Source organism: Parasteatoda tepidariorum, chromosome 1 (assembly GCF_982258835.1).
Source record: "Parasteatoda tepidariorum strain Cologne lab strain chromosome 1, Ptep-v5.0, whole genome shotgun sequence".
NCBI classification, from domain to species: domain Eukaryota; kingdom Metazoa; phylum Arthropoda; class Arachnida; order Araneae; family Theridiidae; genus Parasteatoda; species Parasteatoda tepidariorum.
In genome coordinates this window covers 41703827-41723711 of record NC_141755.1, presented here as the reverse complement: position 1 = coordinate 41723711, position 19885 = coordinate 41703827, and the positions used below count along the sequence as shown (strand labels likewise).

At 28.5% G+C, this 19885-nt stretch overlaps 1 protein-coding gene across 6 annotated transcripts in view; it reads right to left on the bottom strand.

Moving 5' to 3' along the window:
• Positions 1 to 19885, bottom strand: part of LOC107452541 (dachshund homolog 1-like) — a 196893-nt gene that overhangs the window by 17199 nt on the left and 159809 nt on the right. For all 6 annotated transcript variants that reach the window (XM_043042701.3, XM_043042704.3, XM_043042705.3 and 3 more), the window contains 1 exon segment: positions 8151 to 8291. In XM_043042701.3, coding sequence (XP_042898635.1) covers positions 8151 to 8291 — 141 coding nt within the window.

The following is a 19885-nucleotide window of genomic DNA, read 5'->3' as shown; positions in this document are numbered from 1 at the left end:
CGGACCGAGAGGGCCTTCTCTCTGCAGACGATCGAAATTGAGATGTTATGTCATCGGATCATCGTCAGGGATGTTCAGGATCATGCGTTTATGCATGATTAGCACTTTTCGCACTTAAACAACTCGTCATACAAAACATGAATGTGTGTCGATTTTGCTTGAAATAATTTTAATGTTTAATAAAATATATGACCAGCGCTAATCATAAAATGTAAGTAAACAGTAGTTAATGGAGATTTTAGATGCTTATCAATCTAGTTTTGTTTGCATATCCTACATCGCTGTATAGGGTAAAATCGGATTTATAAGACTTTTTCGGTAATTTTGGACAATGTAGGATGTTATTTTAAGATTTTTAAAAAAATAAAATTTATGGGAGGACTTTTACCCATGAATCATGTGAATCTTTATCTTGATGAGATAAATTTCTAAACACGTCTTTGCTTAGTATAACGAGAAATTGCCTGGAAATCCTTGCAAAAATTGCCAAAAAATGAATATGAATATAAAACTGAATAATTTTTACGGTATATGTTTTCGAGCATGATCGCGCATTTATGATTAAGGATTTATTGATACGACTTTTTATTTTAGCCTACGATGAAAAGGTATTCCGCTACTGATGAATAAATATTTTATTTAATTAGTTCCAATGGTCATTTATCTTCAAACGATTAAATGATAGCAATATTTCGGATAATAAAAGTTTTATTTTATTTTTTTTAAATTTTATAAACATTCAATTTATAATACTAGTAGATAATGAAAAATAATTTCACGTTATTATTTGATATAAATTTATTGTTTTTCTTTTCTACACACATGACATGATATTAACTTCAAATTTAAAAAAAATACAGTTTCTATTTTTTATAGAATTCGTGAAAAAACTCCGGTTAACAAAAAAATTTGTGTTACACATTTTCAGATTTTTAAATTTTATTAAAAAGTTTAGGAAGATTAATAATTTTTGATCAAAAATTTAAAAAAAAAAATTCAGGTTAAATAAAAAAAAACATTAAAAGACATCTTTAGCAAATTAATAATCAAAAACCTATTTTTTAGCTTCATTTATCTCTTTAAAATGTTTTTTTTTCCTAAGCGGTATTAAACAAAAAACTGAAAGTTGTAATAATTTATTGCTGAAGTGAAATTGATGAAATTTAAAAGAAAGTAACACTAAAAAAAAAAAACGATGTCCAAAAAACTTTGAAATTTGCCAGGAAAAAAAATACCCATAAAGATTAAAAGTGCACACAAAGCCCAAGTCATAGACCCTGACTTTTCGCTGCAAAACATTTTTCAAGCAAAATTAGTTATCAACTTTTGAAGTCTATATTTTTTTCGGCGACCTGCAACACTAACGTTGTTATTTAAAGGGATAGATAATAAAGTAATCAGTGAGGTTGAAACGAGACTATCTGAAAAGGAGTAATTAAGGAAAGTATAAACTCCCGATAAAACTTCCCTTCTAATACTTTACCTTTTATAAATGGATAGCCTAACATAAATAAAGGGCGCCTTGCGCAATCTGTAACTTTTACAGGTTAATTTATCCTTGTTTGAAGCGATACTCTGCTCAAATCATAATATACGTAAAGCTACGCGAAACGTTGGGGGCATAAAAAAACATTCCAGGGAAAAAAAACGTATAAAACTCGAGGAGGGAAAAAAAATCTTGGAAACGGAGGATTAGAAAAATATTAATTTGTAATTAAGTTTTACGGGTCCGAGTTTTAATTTTTTTCACTCAATTTTTTCGCTTTTTTAAATAGGGGTACGTTACTTTGAAAATAAATAACAAAAGAATAAAAAAAAAACTAACATTGAATGAAGAGAAAAATAAATTAAAATTAGATAAATTATATAGTTTAAAAAATGAAGCAAGGGTTTTTTTTTTATGCCTAACTTTTTCTACCATTTCAATGTTTTATTTATTTATTTATTTCGAAGCAAATGCACTTTTCTGTATGGTGCTGTCTTTTAATATATGCCAAGTAACACACGATTAAGCGATGGTATTTTTAATAGGAAAAAAAAAAGTAAATACGAAAGAAAGAGAAGTGCTTAAATCTGTGATGCAATTTTAAAAAGTAAATGCGCTGGCATTTTTATTTGTTTCAATATTTTTTTTTACCAGATTTCTAATTAAAATATTTAGCTTAAGATAATAGTGAACAAAAACAAATCGGGATATTTAGGAAATTTACACTTAAACACACTTCAGTTTATTTTTCAGAAGTATAAAAATAACAAACACGCTTTCAAATTATTCATAAGTCATAATAAATAAATTCAGTTTTATACAATAGTAAATTTCGATTATATTGATACAAAAGAGTTATTACTAAACAAATTGTTAAAAATTATTTTATATTTATTTTGAAGAATTTTTTTTACTTTAAAAAAATGTTTATTTGTCAGTTTATACTTGATATTTCTTCAACTGCAAGTATAGTTTGAATAGTAACTAATTTTATTGACTCAGGACATAGGATTGAGTTTGTTTTTCTCTGATTTAAATCAATAAATATATATAAATGAATAAACATAACTTTTTTTCTACAGATTCGGATTTCTGATCACCAAAATATAGGGGGTAGCTACAAGCTGGGTAATATGGTCCCTATAGTTTGATCAGCAGAGCTATCCAAAGTTTGAACCCCTTAATGTTAATTTTACTTTTCGCATATTTCATCATATCTCGAGATTTTTTTAGGCGAATTGAAAGATTTATGCGCATAATTATAAAATTCGTTTTTCCAAAGATAATTTCATGCAAAAAATAAGTTTTAGTAAATATGTATTTTTTTTATTACTGAATAATAGTGGAAAAACTTTTGTAATTGTAAAATATATATATTTTACGTTATTTTAAAATATATAATTTTACATGACAAAATACGAAATTTAGGCGAAATCGGGTGAAAAGTTCCTGAGAAATAGAACTTTAAATATTCGACTTTCGACTTATATTTCTCAGGAACTATTCAACCGATTTCACCCAAATTTTTGAACTTTACTATGTAAAATTACACACTTCAAAATGGCGTAAAAAGTTTTATCTTACGGTTCCAAATTTTTTTACTATTGTTCAACAAAATGGTAAAAAATAATAAATATTTACTAAAATTTATTTTTTGGATGGAATTATCTTTTGAAAAACGAATTTTATAATTGTGTTCAAAAATTTTTTAATTCGCTTAAAAAATCCTCGATATATTGCGAAATATGCAAAAAGTAAATTTAGCATTAAGGGATCCAAATTTTGGATCGCTCTCCTAGCCAAACTATCGGGACCATATTTCTCAGTTTGCGGCTAGCCCTATATTTTGATGGTCAGAAATCCGAATCCGCTGAAAAAGAGGAATGTTTATTCAATGAAAGTATATTTTTGCGTCTGATTTCGTAATTTACAATATCGTCTGCACTAATTAATTAACATATTCAAGGTCACCCCCTGGAACCATTTAGTTTGTGTCCTAGAACGTGAAGATCCGATCATTACATCAAAAAAATATTCAGGGTTGTACGTTTTTTTTCTTCTTTTCTTTTCTTTTGGCGAACTGTACAAATTTAAAATTTAAATGCAAAATTTGAACAAAATGGGTCAAACAGTTTTACAAAAATTAAAATTTATAATTAAGCTTTTTTGAAACTCTTTTACTCAGTAATTAATCGAATTTGATTTTTTTTAACTTAAAATTAAATATTTTAAAATAGTATAAAAATGTGTTATTGAAGTTTTTCTACCATTTTTAATAAATTAATTAATATTAGGCAGAAGTTATTTTATTTAGTTTTTTAATTTTTATATATTTATTTATATACTTTATTTATTTTGCACTCTTTGGAACGTTTGTCGTAACATTTGATGTTTCATGCGCATCAGAATTAAATTAAACGTATAATATCTCGATGCCATAATTTGATTAAGCTTAAATAAATATTTCCAACTGAAAATTCATATAATTGCCTTACTCAAAAATTGATTATATTGTGAAAATAAAAGATTCAAAAGAATATTTCTGAAAACTTTCGAATCTTATCTTCGAATCATTTAATTTTCCTATGAAAATCCTTTCTGAAATCAGAAACATTTACCTAAAAACAAGCAGTATGATCTAATCTATAAATATTTGTGACTCTTTGAAATATTAATGAAATTTATGAAAAAATAAAAAACTATCCATCATCAATCATCAGCAACTTCAAATTACTCCAGAATAATTTTTGTTGAACAGACTATATTAAGACTCATTAAAAACTTCTGTTTTCGCTTGAAATTTATTTCGTTTAGCAATAGATTTTTTTCATACAATTTTTATTTATTACTGTTACAAGAAAAAAGTATCATTCGAGAATAACTTGATATTTTTTTATAAATAAAAACATTTTTTAAATTATCTTTTTTACATAATAATTTAACAAAAAATTTAAATAATTTTATAATTTTTTCATAAATCAATTTTATTTTTTTTAAACATTTTTTATAGAAAATAATTGAATAATAAATCATCGCTGAAATATTATTCTTTCTGCAAAGTATAAACAAAGGACATGGTGTTATTAAAAAAAAAATCTTATACTTTAAATTAAACTTTCGGTATTCATTACTTCATTTATTTACAAAAAGAATTAATTCCTCCTCTCTACCCATCTAAAAAATTCTTTTTAGTGAGTTTAAAAAAAATTTCTCAAATATAAAATTACGCAGTGATTTTTTAATACCCGACATTAAAAAAATTACTAATCGCTTTCAGTTAACTTGCACGAGAAGCAAGGAAAAATTCGAAATTCAATATGCCATTTTTTGCTTTTTTGCTCTTTTTCATTTTTGCATCTGTAGTATTCGTTTTCGTAGCGATTCCATTTTTTCAAACCTTTTATAATTTCCTTGTAATATTTATTTCCTTTGTTGTTCTAATCTTAAAGAAAAACACAGGTTCTTATTTATTTCTTGCACGCACCAAGTATTTGAGATATGCTTTTTTTTTCTACAAATTCGAGTAGCATGCCTTGTTCTAACTCAAAATAGTCTAATAAAGATATTCCGAGGTAATTTGAACTCGTAAAAATGATCTTTTTTGGAAAAACGAGCAGATGTTCGAATGTTAGTTTTTATTCTTTTTCGGCTAAACAGAACTTCAACAAGAACGCAATGGCATAAAAAAACTCCTCCAAAAACATAAAAAAGCTAAGTTTTTCATTTCTTTTCGACACAATAAATAAGAAAGGAAAAAAGTTAATTAGAAAACGAATATTTTTACTTGCAAAGCGTTAAAAACCTTTTTCTCTTTGTTTTTTTTCTACCTTTCATCACGTGTAAAAGTTATTTTTTCCAGTTAAGTTTTATTTTAACTGTTTTTGAATTTGGAAAAGAAAGTTTTCGGGTTGAATGGGAAAGCGTTACATTTAACAAGATAAATTAATTCCCGTAATCTTGCCGAGAGGGTGTGTATATGTGTGAACAGCAAATACTGTCTTCACATTGCGTATTTGCAAAAAGTTTTACTTCCCTTTTCTGTTTAAATTCTTAACATAATCAGTTTGGAAAGAAAGGGGAGATTTAAAAGCAAAAAGGGAAACAGAAGAACCAAATAAATAAATTTAAAAAAAAAGAATGCAAAAAGCATTGTAAAATATTTTTTAACGATGCGTTTAATTGCGAACGCTGTGTTTGTCCTCTGACAGATGATTATATAATTCGGCGTAGATTTCATGCAGCACCACTAATACCTCATTAAAGTTGAGGAAACGGTACTTTCAGTTTAAATGATGGGTTATTTTTCGGGCTTGTAGAAAATAAAAAAACTCAGACTCATTATGTTTATTTAGGTTGTGTGTTTTTTTCCCTTTTTTTTTAAAACAGCACGCATATAAATAAAGAGATTTTTTTTTTTTCGTAAAAGAGAGATGTATTAATCTCTTTACTGTCGTATTTCAAATTTAGAGATATTTTATCACCATTAATATACTCCGAAAGTTCTTAATTAAATGTTTGAAATATGATTTCGAGCGAAAAATAAAATGAAGAACAAATTAAATTATGGAGCTTTTTGTCATTATTTGCTCATGAATTTGTTTTAAGAAAATTGTGTTTGAACAAATAAAAAATAGTTCTTAATTCAAGCGAGGTACAAATTAAATATCTTATATTAAAGAATTTTCCAAACAATAACATCAAAGATTAAATAAGCTATATTTTGTATATCAATATTGCATTGCTGATATAGTGAATATGCTGATATAGTGAATATGCATTATTATTAGAACAAGCCATTTTGAAATTAAATACAAAGAAAGAATATTTAAAAATATCACCAAATATTGATAGCCTGTACATCATATTGGCATTGTGAATGCACACCACTTTTTGGGGAAATATTAATTTTAATTTAAAGAAAGAATATTTAAAATAACTAATAATAACGAATAATTAAGAACTAATAATCGATTTTTTTACATTCATATTTGTAAAGTCGGCATTGTGAACACACATAATTTTTATATTCAAGCAAGGTTCAGCTAGTACATTTAATTGAAAATAGCACTAAGGCATACAGGCCTACCTTTCATAGTTATATTGTAAATAATGTAAACTTACATAATTTTTAAAGTAAGCGATGTTCAAGATAATTGAGGAAATCTATTATCTTTTTTATCTCTAATATTTTATAACCGTCGTTGAACAGCCTACCCAATTTTGGGTTTACGACTATTAATCTTCAACTCCATAGCCTTGTAATTTTGAACTAATCCAGAAGACAAGGAAACTCCTGGATCAATTTCTCCCAAATTTCACACTTTGCCATGCAAAATTACTTTTTCCACGAGGTATGGTTTGCTATGGGAACATGGATAACTTTGTGACTCTACAGATTTAACTTGCATCAGTCACCATTTATCACTGGGAGTCTTCGGCCAACGGGATCAAACCCACGCCCTTTAGGACATGGGCCCAGTGTCCAACCAACCAGGCTATCCCGGCCCTTATCTCTAATATTGCCAACATTGAACATGAACGTAATTTTTAGGGCAGGCAAGGCGTTAATAAATACTTAAAAATAACATCATTTTTTGTCATGCTGAAATATGATGCATTACATATTTCCTAATATTTAAAAACTAAATTGTTACGTTATTTAATATTTTTCTCAGTAAATTAAAATCATTAATACACTCGGTAATCTTTTAATACCACATCCTTGAATTGAGTGCGGAATAAAATCTATTTTTAGAGATTCCCCTCTACATGTGCCTAACAAATCAACCCAGAATTTCTTAAACTGTTATATGGTTGCTAATGTTTGAATTCATTAATATTCATTATTATTTCTCACACTTTCTTTTGTCGCCAATACATTTGAATGAGTAAGACTAAGAAAAAGAGATTTGGTAGTAAATTAAATCAATTATCAGCCACTATATGGAATGCCTTAACTTTCCTGGGAAAAACTGTTTTAATGTATACAGGACGACACTCGCATTTTTGATTTTCGGAGGTGTCCTGTGGGGGCTTAGTCCAGCAGTCACACCCTCTGGGCCATTTTTGAAATTTATAATTTGATAATCTATATTTATATTAAAAATTGAGATTAATCTTTACTTTGGAGTTCCACGTGTTAAGAAGAACCAATAAAAATTTTTATAGGCTCTGATTTTTATAATTCTGTCTTCAAAAAAACTCTTCTTAACTTTTCATTAAAATGTTCGTCCAAAGAATTATGACTAAAACCATTTTTAGTTTCATCACAGGAAACATTTTTGAAGGATATTTAATTCAGAAAAAGGACTCCATTAACACTTCTAAAATTCAAAAAATGCGTTGCATAAAATAATTCCGTTCACATAACACTCTTCGGATTTAAAAATGCATTGAATAAAACAATTTAACATTTCATAACGTTAAAATAACACTCTCGAAATTTAAAAAATGCGTTACATAAAATAATTTACCATTTCATACCATTATCAAAAACTCCTGAGATTTCAAAAATGTGTTACATGAAACAATTAACCATTTCATGCCGCTAATATAACACTTCTGAGACTTTAGAAATGCGTAACTTTAAAAAAAATTATTATTTCATACCATTGACAAAATACTCTTAAGATTTTATTGCATGGAATAATTTATCATTTCATACCGTTTAGAAGGCGTATAGTATCTGCAGATGTTGTTCTTAGAGCTTCTTCGTATTGCGCCCTCTTCTTAACTTCTGACTCCAATTGTTCTTGGAATCTCCTTCGAGATCTTTTCTCTTTCTTTAGACGTTTTTGATATAATACTAGAAATGAAAAAGAAACACTCAAAAATTTTATAACTAACAGAAAAAAAGTGTTGCTATAAATTATATCTAGGATAAATCTTTGAAAATAACTAAAAGTATTTAACACTCTCTGCCTAAGCTGCTTCTATCAGAACAATTTTGGAAAATTGAATTTCCTTAATTTTCTTATGAGTATAAAGAGAAAGTTTTGATAGTTGTTTTTAAATAGCAAGACATCACTCTGTTCACTATCGCCTTTCGTATCAGATTTCTGACTCATTATTAACTCATGCAAGTTAATTATTTAATTACAATTGGTTAGTGAAGTGAGGTATTTTTGTTCAATTTTTATGTTAGTAAATTTCTTTGTTTTTTTTATTTTTTAAAGAAATTAAAAGTTACATTACATTGAAATTTATATTTGAAAGAATTCAATAGATTTTCTACTAAAAAAATCCTTTTTTTGCGCCATCAAAACAGATAAATTTTTTTTATTAATTTTTTGTCAAAAATAATACAGAAGAAAAAGAGTTAATCACGTGTTAGTTGTTTGAGTGAACTGGAAAGAGTTAACCCATGGTTCTGCATACAAATAGGTAAAAAAATGAAGGCTTAATCAGACAGATTTATCATTATATATTGCTATAAAATGTCGATACAATTTAGTTTTTCAAAATCATCTTTAATATTATTTAAAAGTTAAAAATATTTTAATCAAAAACCCATTAAAAATTTAAATTAAATTACAATGGAACGTTTTTCAACTTTAGTGGGAAAACCTAAATATATTACAATGCTATTATTATAATTTTGTTCAGTTTTTTTGAATTAAAATCGAGTAAAATTTGTTTAAGTTAAAACAGAGTGGCCATTAACAACTAGGAAAAATCCTTGAATTTTCTAGAGTGATTTTTATCAAATTTTCCTGATTTTATAATTTTTAATTATAATTTTCATTATTAATTTTTTAGTTAATTATTAATTTTGATTATTTGGTTCAATATAAAATAGATATAGTTATTAGTATAAAATTTTAATTCGTAATTATTTAGTTATGCCTATTTTTATAAGCAAAATGTATTATTAAATACTAATAGCAATTTGAATTGAACACAAGCAATTAAAAAAGCAATTTAGTTATCCGAATTGATAAAATCCCCTAACTTTTTACTGGTCTATATCCACTCTGCGAAAAAGCAGATTTCAAACTTTAACTAGATAACAGTTTTATAATAATTTCATTTATGTCATAACAAGACTCGATTATTTATTTGATACACAAATTTTAATTTGCAAATTTAAACAATTCATTCTCGATCATTATTAAAGTTTCGTAATAAATAATACGATACGACTAATAATACGATGTACATAACACTATTCTCAAACAAATATGGCACAAGATTATGTGTTTTATCTAGAACTTTCCGTTCTTTAATGCATATGTAATCTCGATAAAAGTAGGATAACAACTTTTTTGTTCGACATCCGAAAGACATAAAAAAAAAACTCAGCCCACCCCCGACAGCTGCATAAAATGGTTCGAATATTTGGAAATAAAAATATCTATAAGAGCATTCGGAAATATTTCTATAAATCTTTTTCGTGGAAAATAAATAAAATAACTTTTAGAGAGTGCATGGGTCTCGAAAAGCGAATAAAGCAGTGTTGAACTCCATTGAAGCTTTCCTTTTCACTGGAGTTGCAGGAGATTTTTGAAAGAAAGTGAAGTAATTCAGTTATCAGAATTTATTCAATTCAACATTTTCCCGAGCACAGGGAAAAAGTCATATTCTAATATAACTCTGCTTTTAGAGCACGTAAATGTATTACTGTAATGCGTTATAAGATTAACAAGCTGTTATAATTATTTTTCTTTTCTATTTTTCCTACCATTTAAGTATTATTATAATGCCATATAATTATTACAATTATTTTTTTTAATATTTTCTCTGCAGTTACTTATATATCTGTATCAAAATATATTAGAAAAGGCTTTGATATACTTTTTCAAATTTATTATATTGAAATTATGAAATTTATACTGAATATCATACATTTCAAACCAAAATGAACATTAAATAGCATATTTAATTGAGTACTTCAAATTTAATCATCGATAAAAAAATATATAAATGAAATAAAATTGTTAATATATAGTTTATTTATAATTCACATGAAAATTGTTTCTGTTAAATCTGTCTTTTTTTTTTTGAAAAATAACTGATAAATTTTATGTTTAATTCATTTTCAAAATAAAAGAGTTATGGATTAGTAATATATTTCAGATTCAACTAAAAATTTTAGTAAATTTTCATTAAAAACAGTATTTTGAATCAGAAAAATCAGTTAATGTATGTAATATCACTCTGTATTAATAATAAAATATTAATATTACACTGTAATATTACTCTATTTTCGCTTTTTCTTTACATTTTTGTTTAATCAATATGTCATATAACTTTTTAATCGTTGAAATTGCCTCATTTATATCAAACTATCAGCTTTTATGCAATCGAAACCAATTATTATTTTTATTATTGATTTGAAACTTAGAAGAAAAAGTGTCACGAAATTATAATAAAAACATTATCAACAGTTTTACATTAACAAATTGGAAGATAAATATATTATTTTCCAATATATTTTTCGCTTATTATCTTATATTAAATTTATGCAGAATTCATTGAAGTAATATGAAAAATCAAATTTTGTTAATAACACAAACAGTTAAGTTTAATATGGCAAATGACTAATGTCCTTCTTGTCATAGAAGTGTTTTGGAATAGCAAACCTGACTCATGTAAACATGAATAAATATTTCTTAATTATTTCCTTACATTTAACGTAAGCCAATATCTTATTCAAAACCATTTTGAACATAAGTGTAAATACAGTTCTCCATTTCGTTCGTCTTCTCAAAGTAGAAGAGTAGTCACCATTTAAAGGTAGTTTGTAATCACTACATTTAAAATAAGTAGTTGTAGTTAACTACATTTGTAACAAAGTAATTACTGTTGTAGTAAACTACAAAAATAATGTAGTTTTTCCGACCGCTGATCAAAACCTATCCTTTAAATATTTCCCAATAATTCGCGAGCTTTCTTCGTACAATTGTACTTAAGCCACTCTTCTCTAGTTTTCTTCCATCCATAAACGCTCTCTGAATGACGTCATAATCAGTAGACCACAGCTGAGTTGGAATACTTTTTCGGAAACAGCACAGCCTAATATCCAGGGCCACAAAAATCCCCACAGCGCCTTTTTATTTCCAATTCCCTTACAAATATATATGACTTCCTTTTATATATCGGGGGAGCAGCGGTACATAAAAATCGTAACATCCATTCGGAAGGGTCACCGTATTTCTTCTCCTGAAATGGTTATGATTATTTTTATACTTCTCCGGGACTTTGTCACTCGCCCTGGAGAGGAAACCGGAACGGATTACGATATCGGAAACTGGATGAATTACGGCGGAAAAAGGACATTTCGAAGTCGTTCTGTCGGACCTTTACGGAATTGCGGACGTTGGTCTTGTGCCATTGACTTTTAACTGAAGACAATTCGAAACGGATCATAAGAATCCCGATTATTCCAGAGATGGAATATGTTCATCTATATCTGCAGGAATGATAAAAAAATTATTTCTTTTATTTGAATCGAGTAAAAGAACTTTTATACATGAAGGCTGGCTGCATTAAAAAAATTACAATTTCTTAGAAGAAAAATTTATCTAATGCAGTATTAATACATTCATTCTTTATTCAAAGGGGGAGAGGAAGAATCTACATTAAAAAATACCTAAAAATTAACTCAAAAAAAGTACTCAAGGTGCCATTTTTTGATTTTTTTTTAAAAATTTAAAATACAATATTTAACGGTTACAATTTACGGTAAGAAAATCTACTTAAGTTATCCGCATGACTCAAATCCGGAGAATCTGTATAATAAACTAACTCACTACCCTCCCGTAATACAGTGAGGATAGTTACAAGTACTCTCAAAAATTAAACTCTCACTTTTGACGATTCTGCAATCCTTGAGTTGCATTTTGTTAACTTTGAGAATCATTTCGTCATGAAATAAAGTGATTTGGGATGAAGAGCGATTGTATGACGAAAATGTTTCCTTAAATTGGAACTTCGTCGAAGTGCATTTTTATTTCTATTTTATAACACTCTTTGAAAAGCCGATACAATTTTATGGGTTTACGACTACTAATGTTCAACCCCATAGCCTTGTAATTTTGAACCCAATCCAGAAGACAAGGGAACTCCAGGATCGAGTATTGGAAGAAATTTGCCGTCGTGGAGAAGAAATTTGCCGTCGTGGAGGACTTTTTGATGGAGCTAACCCGAATTTGAGTTATATGGAGAGGAAGACTACGAGAACATCCCACTGTTAGCCTAATGGCAAGGGGACTCAAACCCATGATCTGTCTACTACTGAGGATATTTCACGTCAGCACTGTGGTCGGTGCGGGATTTTTATCGACTGGGAATCAAACCCGGTTCGCCGCATTGGAAAGCGAACGCTCTTTCCTCTGAGCCATCGTGGCTCCATAGCAGTGCATTGTGAGAGATAGCTAAAATGAATGCTAGACAATCGAAAGTAAAATCACGATGTCAGCCGACTGTGCTGTATGGTGGTTAAGGAGTTAACCTCATACCCACTTCAAGATCCCGCTTCGGGAATGGTGCAATTTATTCCTCTGTTCTATCCATCCTTGTGTTGCAGGGGTGACGTTGATTCACGTGTATGGTGCCCTCAAAAAAGTGATCAACAATTCCACCCGTATTTTTTTTTTCGAAAAATAACGACGAGAGTTATTTACTTGTCATAAAATCCATTTCCTCGAAAAGGTGGTGATAGTTTTTTCGCCCCTTTGACAAAATGTTCTCTCGGAGCAAATACAAGAAAATGGTTTCGTCAAAAACGAAGAAGGGTTACGTGAGATTTTAGTATTTATTTCTCACAGTTAAATTGGACGAAATGTGTAATGAAACTCGCCGTGGCATCTTGGCGGATTAGAAGAAAGCTATCCGTTTATTTTCCGTAATTTTACGCTTTCTGTACCACACAATTTTAGTTTTAACCTTTATATTTCAAAAAAAAAAATACAGGCCAAATAGCTTTGTCACTTTATTTAATGTTTAGTACTTTATAGAATTTCAAGCAAAAGAAATCTAAGTTCTCTTAGAATTGCTCTGCAATAAATCTTCGTTCCTGTGAGTATAAATTGAAACCTTTCGCAGAAAGTTTGTAGAGCTGTTAATAGTTTGCTTTTCCCTATTTTTCTGCACAATCTGCTTCAATTTTCCGTCGCCAAATTTATTCATTACTTTTGGAGAGGGGGGATCCATGTTCTCTTAAGTTGAAGTTTCTTGTGCTACCTTCAGTTAAATATGCTTTATACATCCTTATTGCTTTTCTATTTGCTATTTTAAAAGTTCTGAAATGTCAGACGCTTCCACGCCAAATTGTCGTAAAGGCACTATCTGTCCTTACTAATAAATTTCGTTGATGACATCATCAAACTTGACTAATAGAGGTATGACTAATACGCATTAGTTATGGTTTTATTTAATTAAAAATGTATTTACCACTGAGTTTGTCGAACAAAACGAACAAAAAAAACGAAAGAAATAAAATGTTATCTACAATATTTACGATTTTATTTAATAAATATATAAACTTTATAAAAAGTAAACTATGTAAATATTTTTACTTATATAATAGTTTCTTCCTTACTTTTCACACACTAGATATTCAAAAATTATATTTATACGGTATTCGAAAAAATAATAGATTTAATATATTGATTATAAGTTCAAATAATAAATATAAAACAATATTTTTTTTACATTTAAATCAGACTTAAAAGAGCCCGTAGTTACAAATAAAACTAATTAATAAAATATAAAAATTTAAGACTATGTAAACAATTTACACAATATAAAACTGAATTTTCAAAAATTGAGAAAAACCTTATTTAGTAGAAACAGTTGATTTATACAATAACTCATTAAAACTTATTCTTAAATAAAAAAAATTTACGTTCAACTAAAAACTTTTTAACTCTGATTTTAATCCATTATTCAACCAGTTTTCAACAAATCTGTTTGAAATGTCTACATAAGGGAATTGCTTTGATAATCATTCCACGTAATGCTTTAACTAGAAACGACTTTCTACTAGAAAAAAGAAGGGAAAAAATACATAAAAAAGCAAGAGAAGAAATGTTTTTAGAATTCTTTTCGAATCTTTCTTCGAAAACTTTTTCACAACTTATTCTTCTTTTTCATGTTGTCTTTTTCCTGTTTTCCTCCTTTTTGAATTCGTTTCATCTTCATGAGGACTTACTTAAAGTTGTTTGTGGGGAAAACTAAACCTTTTTTTTATCTTATCTTGTTCAGTTTCTTCTATTTATTTATTTATTTATTTTTTTTTTTGCTTTCGTTGTCTCATGTCAATAAAGAACATGTGCAAATAACTTACACTACGTGGAATAAAAATAATTTTATTCACATATTAAGTGCTTGTAAATGGATTCTTAAATATATCTTAACTTCATATTCAATTTTAAAACATTCTCACAACAACCTTTTGTAAATCAGAAGGTCATGAAAGTTAAAGCACCACAGTTTTATGACCAACAGCATGATTATGGCAATAATAATAATTAAAAAAAAAACAATCCTCCTAAACTCTTAATTTTGAAATTAAACAAAATCAAAAACATAATAATAACAGTAAAAGTACTTTTAACCTTTAAATTAGGGAAACAAAAATATTTACTCACCTTATTCTCGATCGTGTTTCGTGTTCTCCACGGTAGGGGGCAGTATTTGTAGAGGTTGTTTCAAATTCCGGTGGAAGAATTTCTGCTGATGTAAACTAAATTGCGTAAATCCACATCTCAATGATCAGGTAATTGCATATCAATGTAGGATGATTTCCCAAAATACTTTTTTTCATATCTTCATTTGATATTTTAAAAAATGAAGAACATATTTTTTCGCAAAAATATGGCACCAAAATTAAATTCAGAATAACTGAGTAACCCCAGTATATACAAACAAACCCCGGAATGCATAGCATAGTCACGACAATGCTATGACGTCAGAAGAGGGACTCAAGACTTCCGGGATGGCTTGTTTGTTTTTTTAGGATGGATGGTGAATTTTTGTGCCATATTTTTGCGAAAAAATGTGTTCTTCATATTTTAAAATATCAGATGAAGATATGAAAAAAAGTACTTTGGGAAATTATCCTATATTGATATACAATTACCTGATCATTCAGATGTGGATTTACGCAATTTAGTTTACATCAGCAGAAATTCTTCTACCTGAATCTACCGGAAGTTGAAAGAACCTCTAAAAATACTGCCCCCTACCGTGGAGAACATGAAACACGATCGAGAATAAGGTGAATAAGGAAACAATAACTTTATGATTTATATCAATTTAATGCTGATGACAACCAAACCAATATGAAAATTAATGTGGGAAAACTGGATTCTACCATGGGATTATTCCAGCCAATAAGAATATATTGACAACTATGGAAAATTGAGACAGCGTCATTAGATTTTTATGCACAGTAAGAAGATGAAAAATAAATGTTACAAAATAAAGTGCACAACAATAATCGACAACAAAGACTTCCCCTTTTAAGCAAAACGCTAACATCAATAAAATCCTAATGTAGATTTTTCTTATAATTGTTAAATGCAATTCCTAAATTTCAACCCAGAAGACAAAATAATCCCATTAATTGAGCCACCAAATTGACCGCGCAAATAAACTGGACAATGAGGAAAAAACAACTTGCCACAGATTCAGTTGTCGCTAGCCTAGAAAGGGTAGGAAAAAAAATAGCAGCAATCAAAAGAAATAAAATTCTTCTATATTTGTGCAAACGATGACGAAGCATCGAAGGGGGATGTTACAGTTTCTAGGTGCGTATTCCCCACAGCAGATGTCACTGGCATTTTATGGGATCCGTTGTGATCCTGGAGAAGATGCGGAGCAGGGAGGAGCGGCAAAGAACAGATCCACTGAAGTTTCTCCTTTCCTTCTGACAGTGATAAATGAGTCCGTAGTCTGTCTAACCCTCTTTTTCACGTACTTATATTTTTTTCTTTATTATTGCTTTTTTGTTTCGTCCCACAGATCGCTTTGTGTTTTTTTTTACCCCCTCTCATTCTTGGTATGTGTTTTTATTGTTATTATTTTTTACTTCCTACCCATCAGTATCCGATCACTAGCATAACCACGCCTCCAACTTCTCCCTTCACTTCATTTCTTATTAGGCAGCCGGCAATTTTTTTTATGTTATCGTTTTCTGTTTATTTTTGTGATCCTTCTTGCTCTGTCTTGCATTTTTTTTTTCTTTCTGTACCGTACCTTCTGTGCTTTGCTGGGAAGCTTTCGAACTTCTTTTCATTTTCTTTTATAATTACGAACAAAAATAGCAATCTTTCTCAGTGAATAGACTCATAAAATCATTCGAAATACTTTTTTTTACTAAAAAAATATTTCTTACAAGAATCTTTTTTTTTTTCAGTGTCGTTCTTTTGTGGAAAAAGAGCCAGTGTGAGTAGTTTGAAAAAGATATGATTATCAAACTCAAAATTAAGAGCTTCGAGATAAAGTTCTCAAGTACGAAGCTTAAAATCAATAAACAATAAAGAGAAGCTATAAAACAATACAAATAAAAAAAAAGAATTAAATTTTGTTACAGATTTATCTTATATTAGTTTTGTACGAACCACAATTAGTCCATTTTCCAATTCTTTGTGTTTGGTGTAGAATTCAATAAGAAGCAGAAATTGACAGTAAAAGAATGCAACGATCTTTGCACTTCATAAAGTTAAAAAAAATATTTAAACTTTTTCAAAAAATTTCAAGATCTATAAAAAAAAAAGTAAATTTTGATCAAAATTCCATTACACGATGATCCCTTCCTTCAAACTAATTATTCGTAATAAAACTAGCATTATGAACTTCAGAGTACGTCATACATAAATTTAAAAAAGTTTTAGAAACAATAGCTTTTTAAATTAGAAATAATTTCTAAGAATATCTTTTATCCTCTTAGAAATATAAGTTCAAATTTAATGTTTTAACACTATGAAAAGGTTTTCAGTCATTTTTTCACTAATTATTCCAAAACCTTTCAGAAATATTTTCTATATAATTATCCTTAATTATTGTACGGAATTGTTGAACAATTAAAAAGATTCTTTTATAAAAATAATTTAAGAGTCGTTGTACCGTAACTATGTTCTTTTGACTAAATAATCTCAAGATTTTTTTCATTTTTAGGAATTAGTTTCCATTAGAATATTGGGATCGTAGTTGGTAGCTCTAATAATTATGTTGATTTAAAATACTGAATGTTTGGTTTGTAGAAGAAATCATTTCCGCTTAATTCACTAAATTAATTAACTTAATTTTTTTTCAATCGGTCTTTAAATATTATCAATTACTTGCTTTTAAGCCTTTAATGTTTTTAACTAATCTAAAAAATGTAAATTTTTTTAATTTTTATTTATTTATTTATTTTAGATTTTTTTTCCCTTTAATTTGTATCTTTATATAGTTTAACTTGCAGGACTTTAAGTTGGCTGTTTGGACGGATAAAAGCCACTATGAAAAGCATGTCGAAACGTGTTCGGGGTCAAAACTTCACTGCCAAATCTTTGCTAGACAAATCTTTTGCAGCGCAAACTTCGCCGATCCATAACTTCGCGGTTACAAAACTTAGCTAATCTAAAACTTCACCAATGTAGAACTTAGCAGCAGGTAGAACTGTAGCTAGAAAGGTAAGAAAAACTCTAATTTAAACACGTTTTGTTGCCGATTAGTCAAGTGTTTTAATATCCCAAAAAAACAAATTATGGATTTTTGAAGGATTTTTCTCATTTTGAACGTCCAGTGCCCTTAATGTCCTAGTCCAGGCGTACATGTATTGGAGTACGCCTCAATCGTGATCTAGTATATTGGAGTACCCTCAAAAAGTAATACGCCTTGGTCCTAGTAAACCTTGATTGGGAGGGGCTAGAGAGCTGTAAATTCCATCTAACAAGTCAGGAATACTCTCATAAAATTGGTTAAATATGATACTGCCTCTCTCATCTATCTTATCATGAAAGAAATATTTAGTTAAAAATATTATTTTCCGATTTTTTTTTAAAATAGTGATTGCAAAACTCCCTTTAGTATGCCCAAACACAAATGAAAGCCATAGTTTCAAATAAAACCTTAGTATGTCTTTCAAATGCAAAAGATACTTTCAATATTCGTTTTTAAAATAGTAGACAAATAGAGATAATTTTAAATACAGGGTTATTCATAATTCCCTCCGGGCAAGAACTGGACTATCGCATTGATGTATGCCGTGTGACCAAGGGTTCACACATAGAACACCTGTAATGTATGTAAGTAAAACTTGAATAGTTTCGGAATAATTTCATATGTTTCTTTTTTTCATATTCGTCTTCCTTTTTTTTACTATAACGCTTCGAAACCCCGGAGGGAATTATGAATAACCATGTATCGTATTTTTTAAGAACATTTCGTATTTGGAAATAGTTAAAAACTAATATCGAAAATGGACTTCGTATTCCAAAAAACTGCTATTCATAAAATTTGTGTTTTTATCATTCTACTCAGCGTACTTTTGAAGAGATTCTGCTTGCAGATTTGTACACAATTATCATAAATGTCATAGAATTGGATTACATAAATTTATAAAACTCTTAAACTCATCTTTCATTTTTTTAAAGTAAAGACTCCGGAAAAAAAACTTTTTTTTCTTTTTACACGTAAAATAAGATTGTGAAAAGAACAAATGCGTAAAATTGCTATAGTATTTTCGGAACGAAATAAGTAGGTAGATCGAAATGGCGAAAAACAGAGATGGTTCTTCGCAAAGCAATTCTCTCACTTCTTCCTTCTAGATGAAAAACTTAGAATATAAAAAAAAAAAAAGAATTTCTCACCCCCAAAAAATACTACTCAAACTGTTAGTTTTCTTTTGCCTGTAATTTCTTCTTTTTCTCAACTTTTCTCCCTACTTCTCAAAGATGTGTGAAAAAGCGATTAATCTTTCTGTCGTTCAGAATTTTTCCGCTTGCTATTCGCCGAAAGTTCCCTTCCAAGTAGAAAACATATAATGAAATATATACAAAAATCAAGAAAAGAAATATAAAAAAAATAGTAGAAATAGAAGTTGAGTCGGAAAAACTCTCTCTCCTGTAAGGGAAAACGGGGGTAGTGTTTAGGTTTTGGAGATGGTATCAATTCCTTATCGCTCAATCTGTAGATATATAAATTGATTTCTATCATCTGAACTGAAGTTGGATGAAGGATTCGGTTTTATCGACTTTCTTGACAAGTTGATTTCTTTTTCAATTCAGGTTACTTTTGCTTTTCATTTCAAGCAATACACGAAGAAATATAACATTTAAAATAAGTCAATGGTGGTAACTTTTCAATTTCTATTTCAAGAACAAATTCTTCGTCGTACGTTTTTTTTTTTATTATTATTATTCAAATAAAAATAAAGCTGATGTCTGTTTTTATAAAGCATTTTTTCCC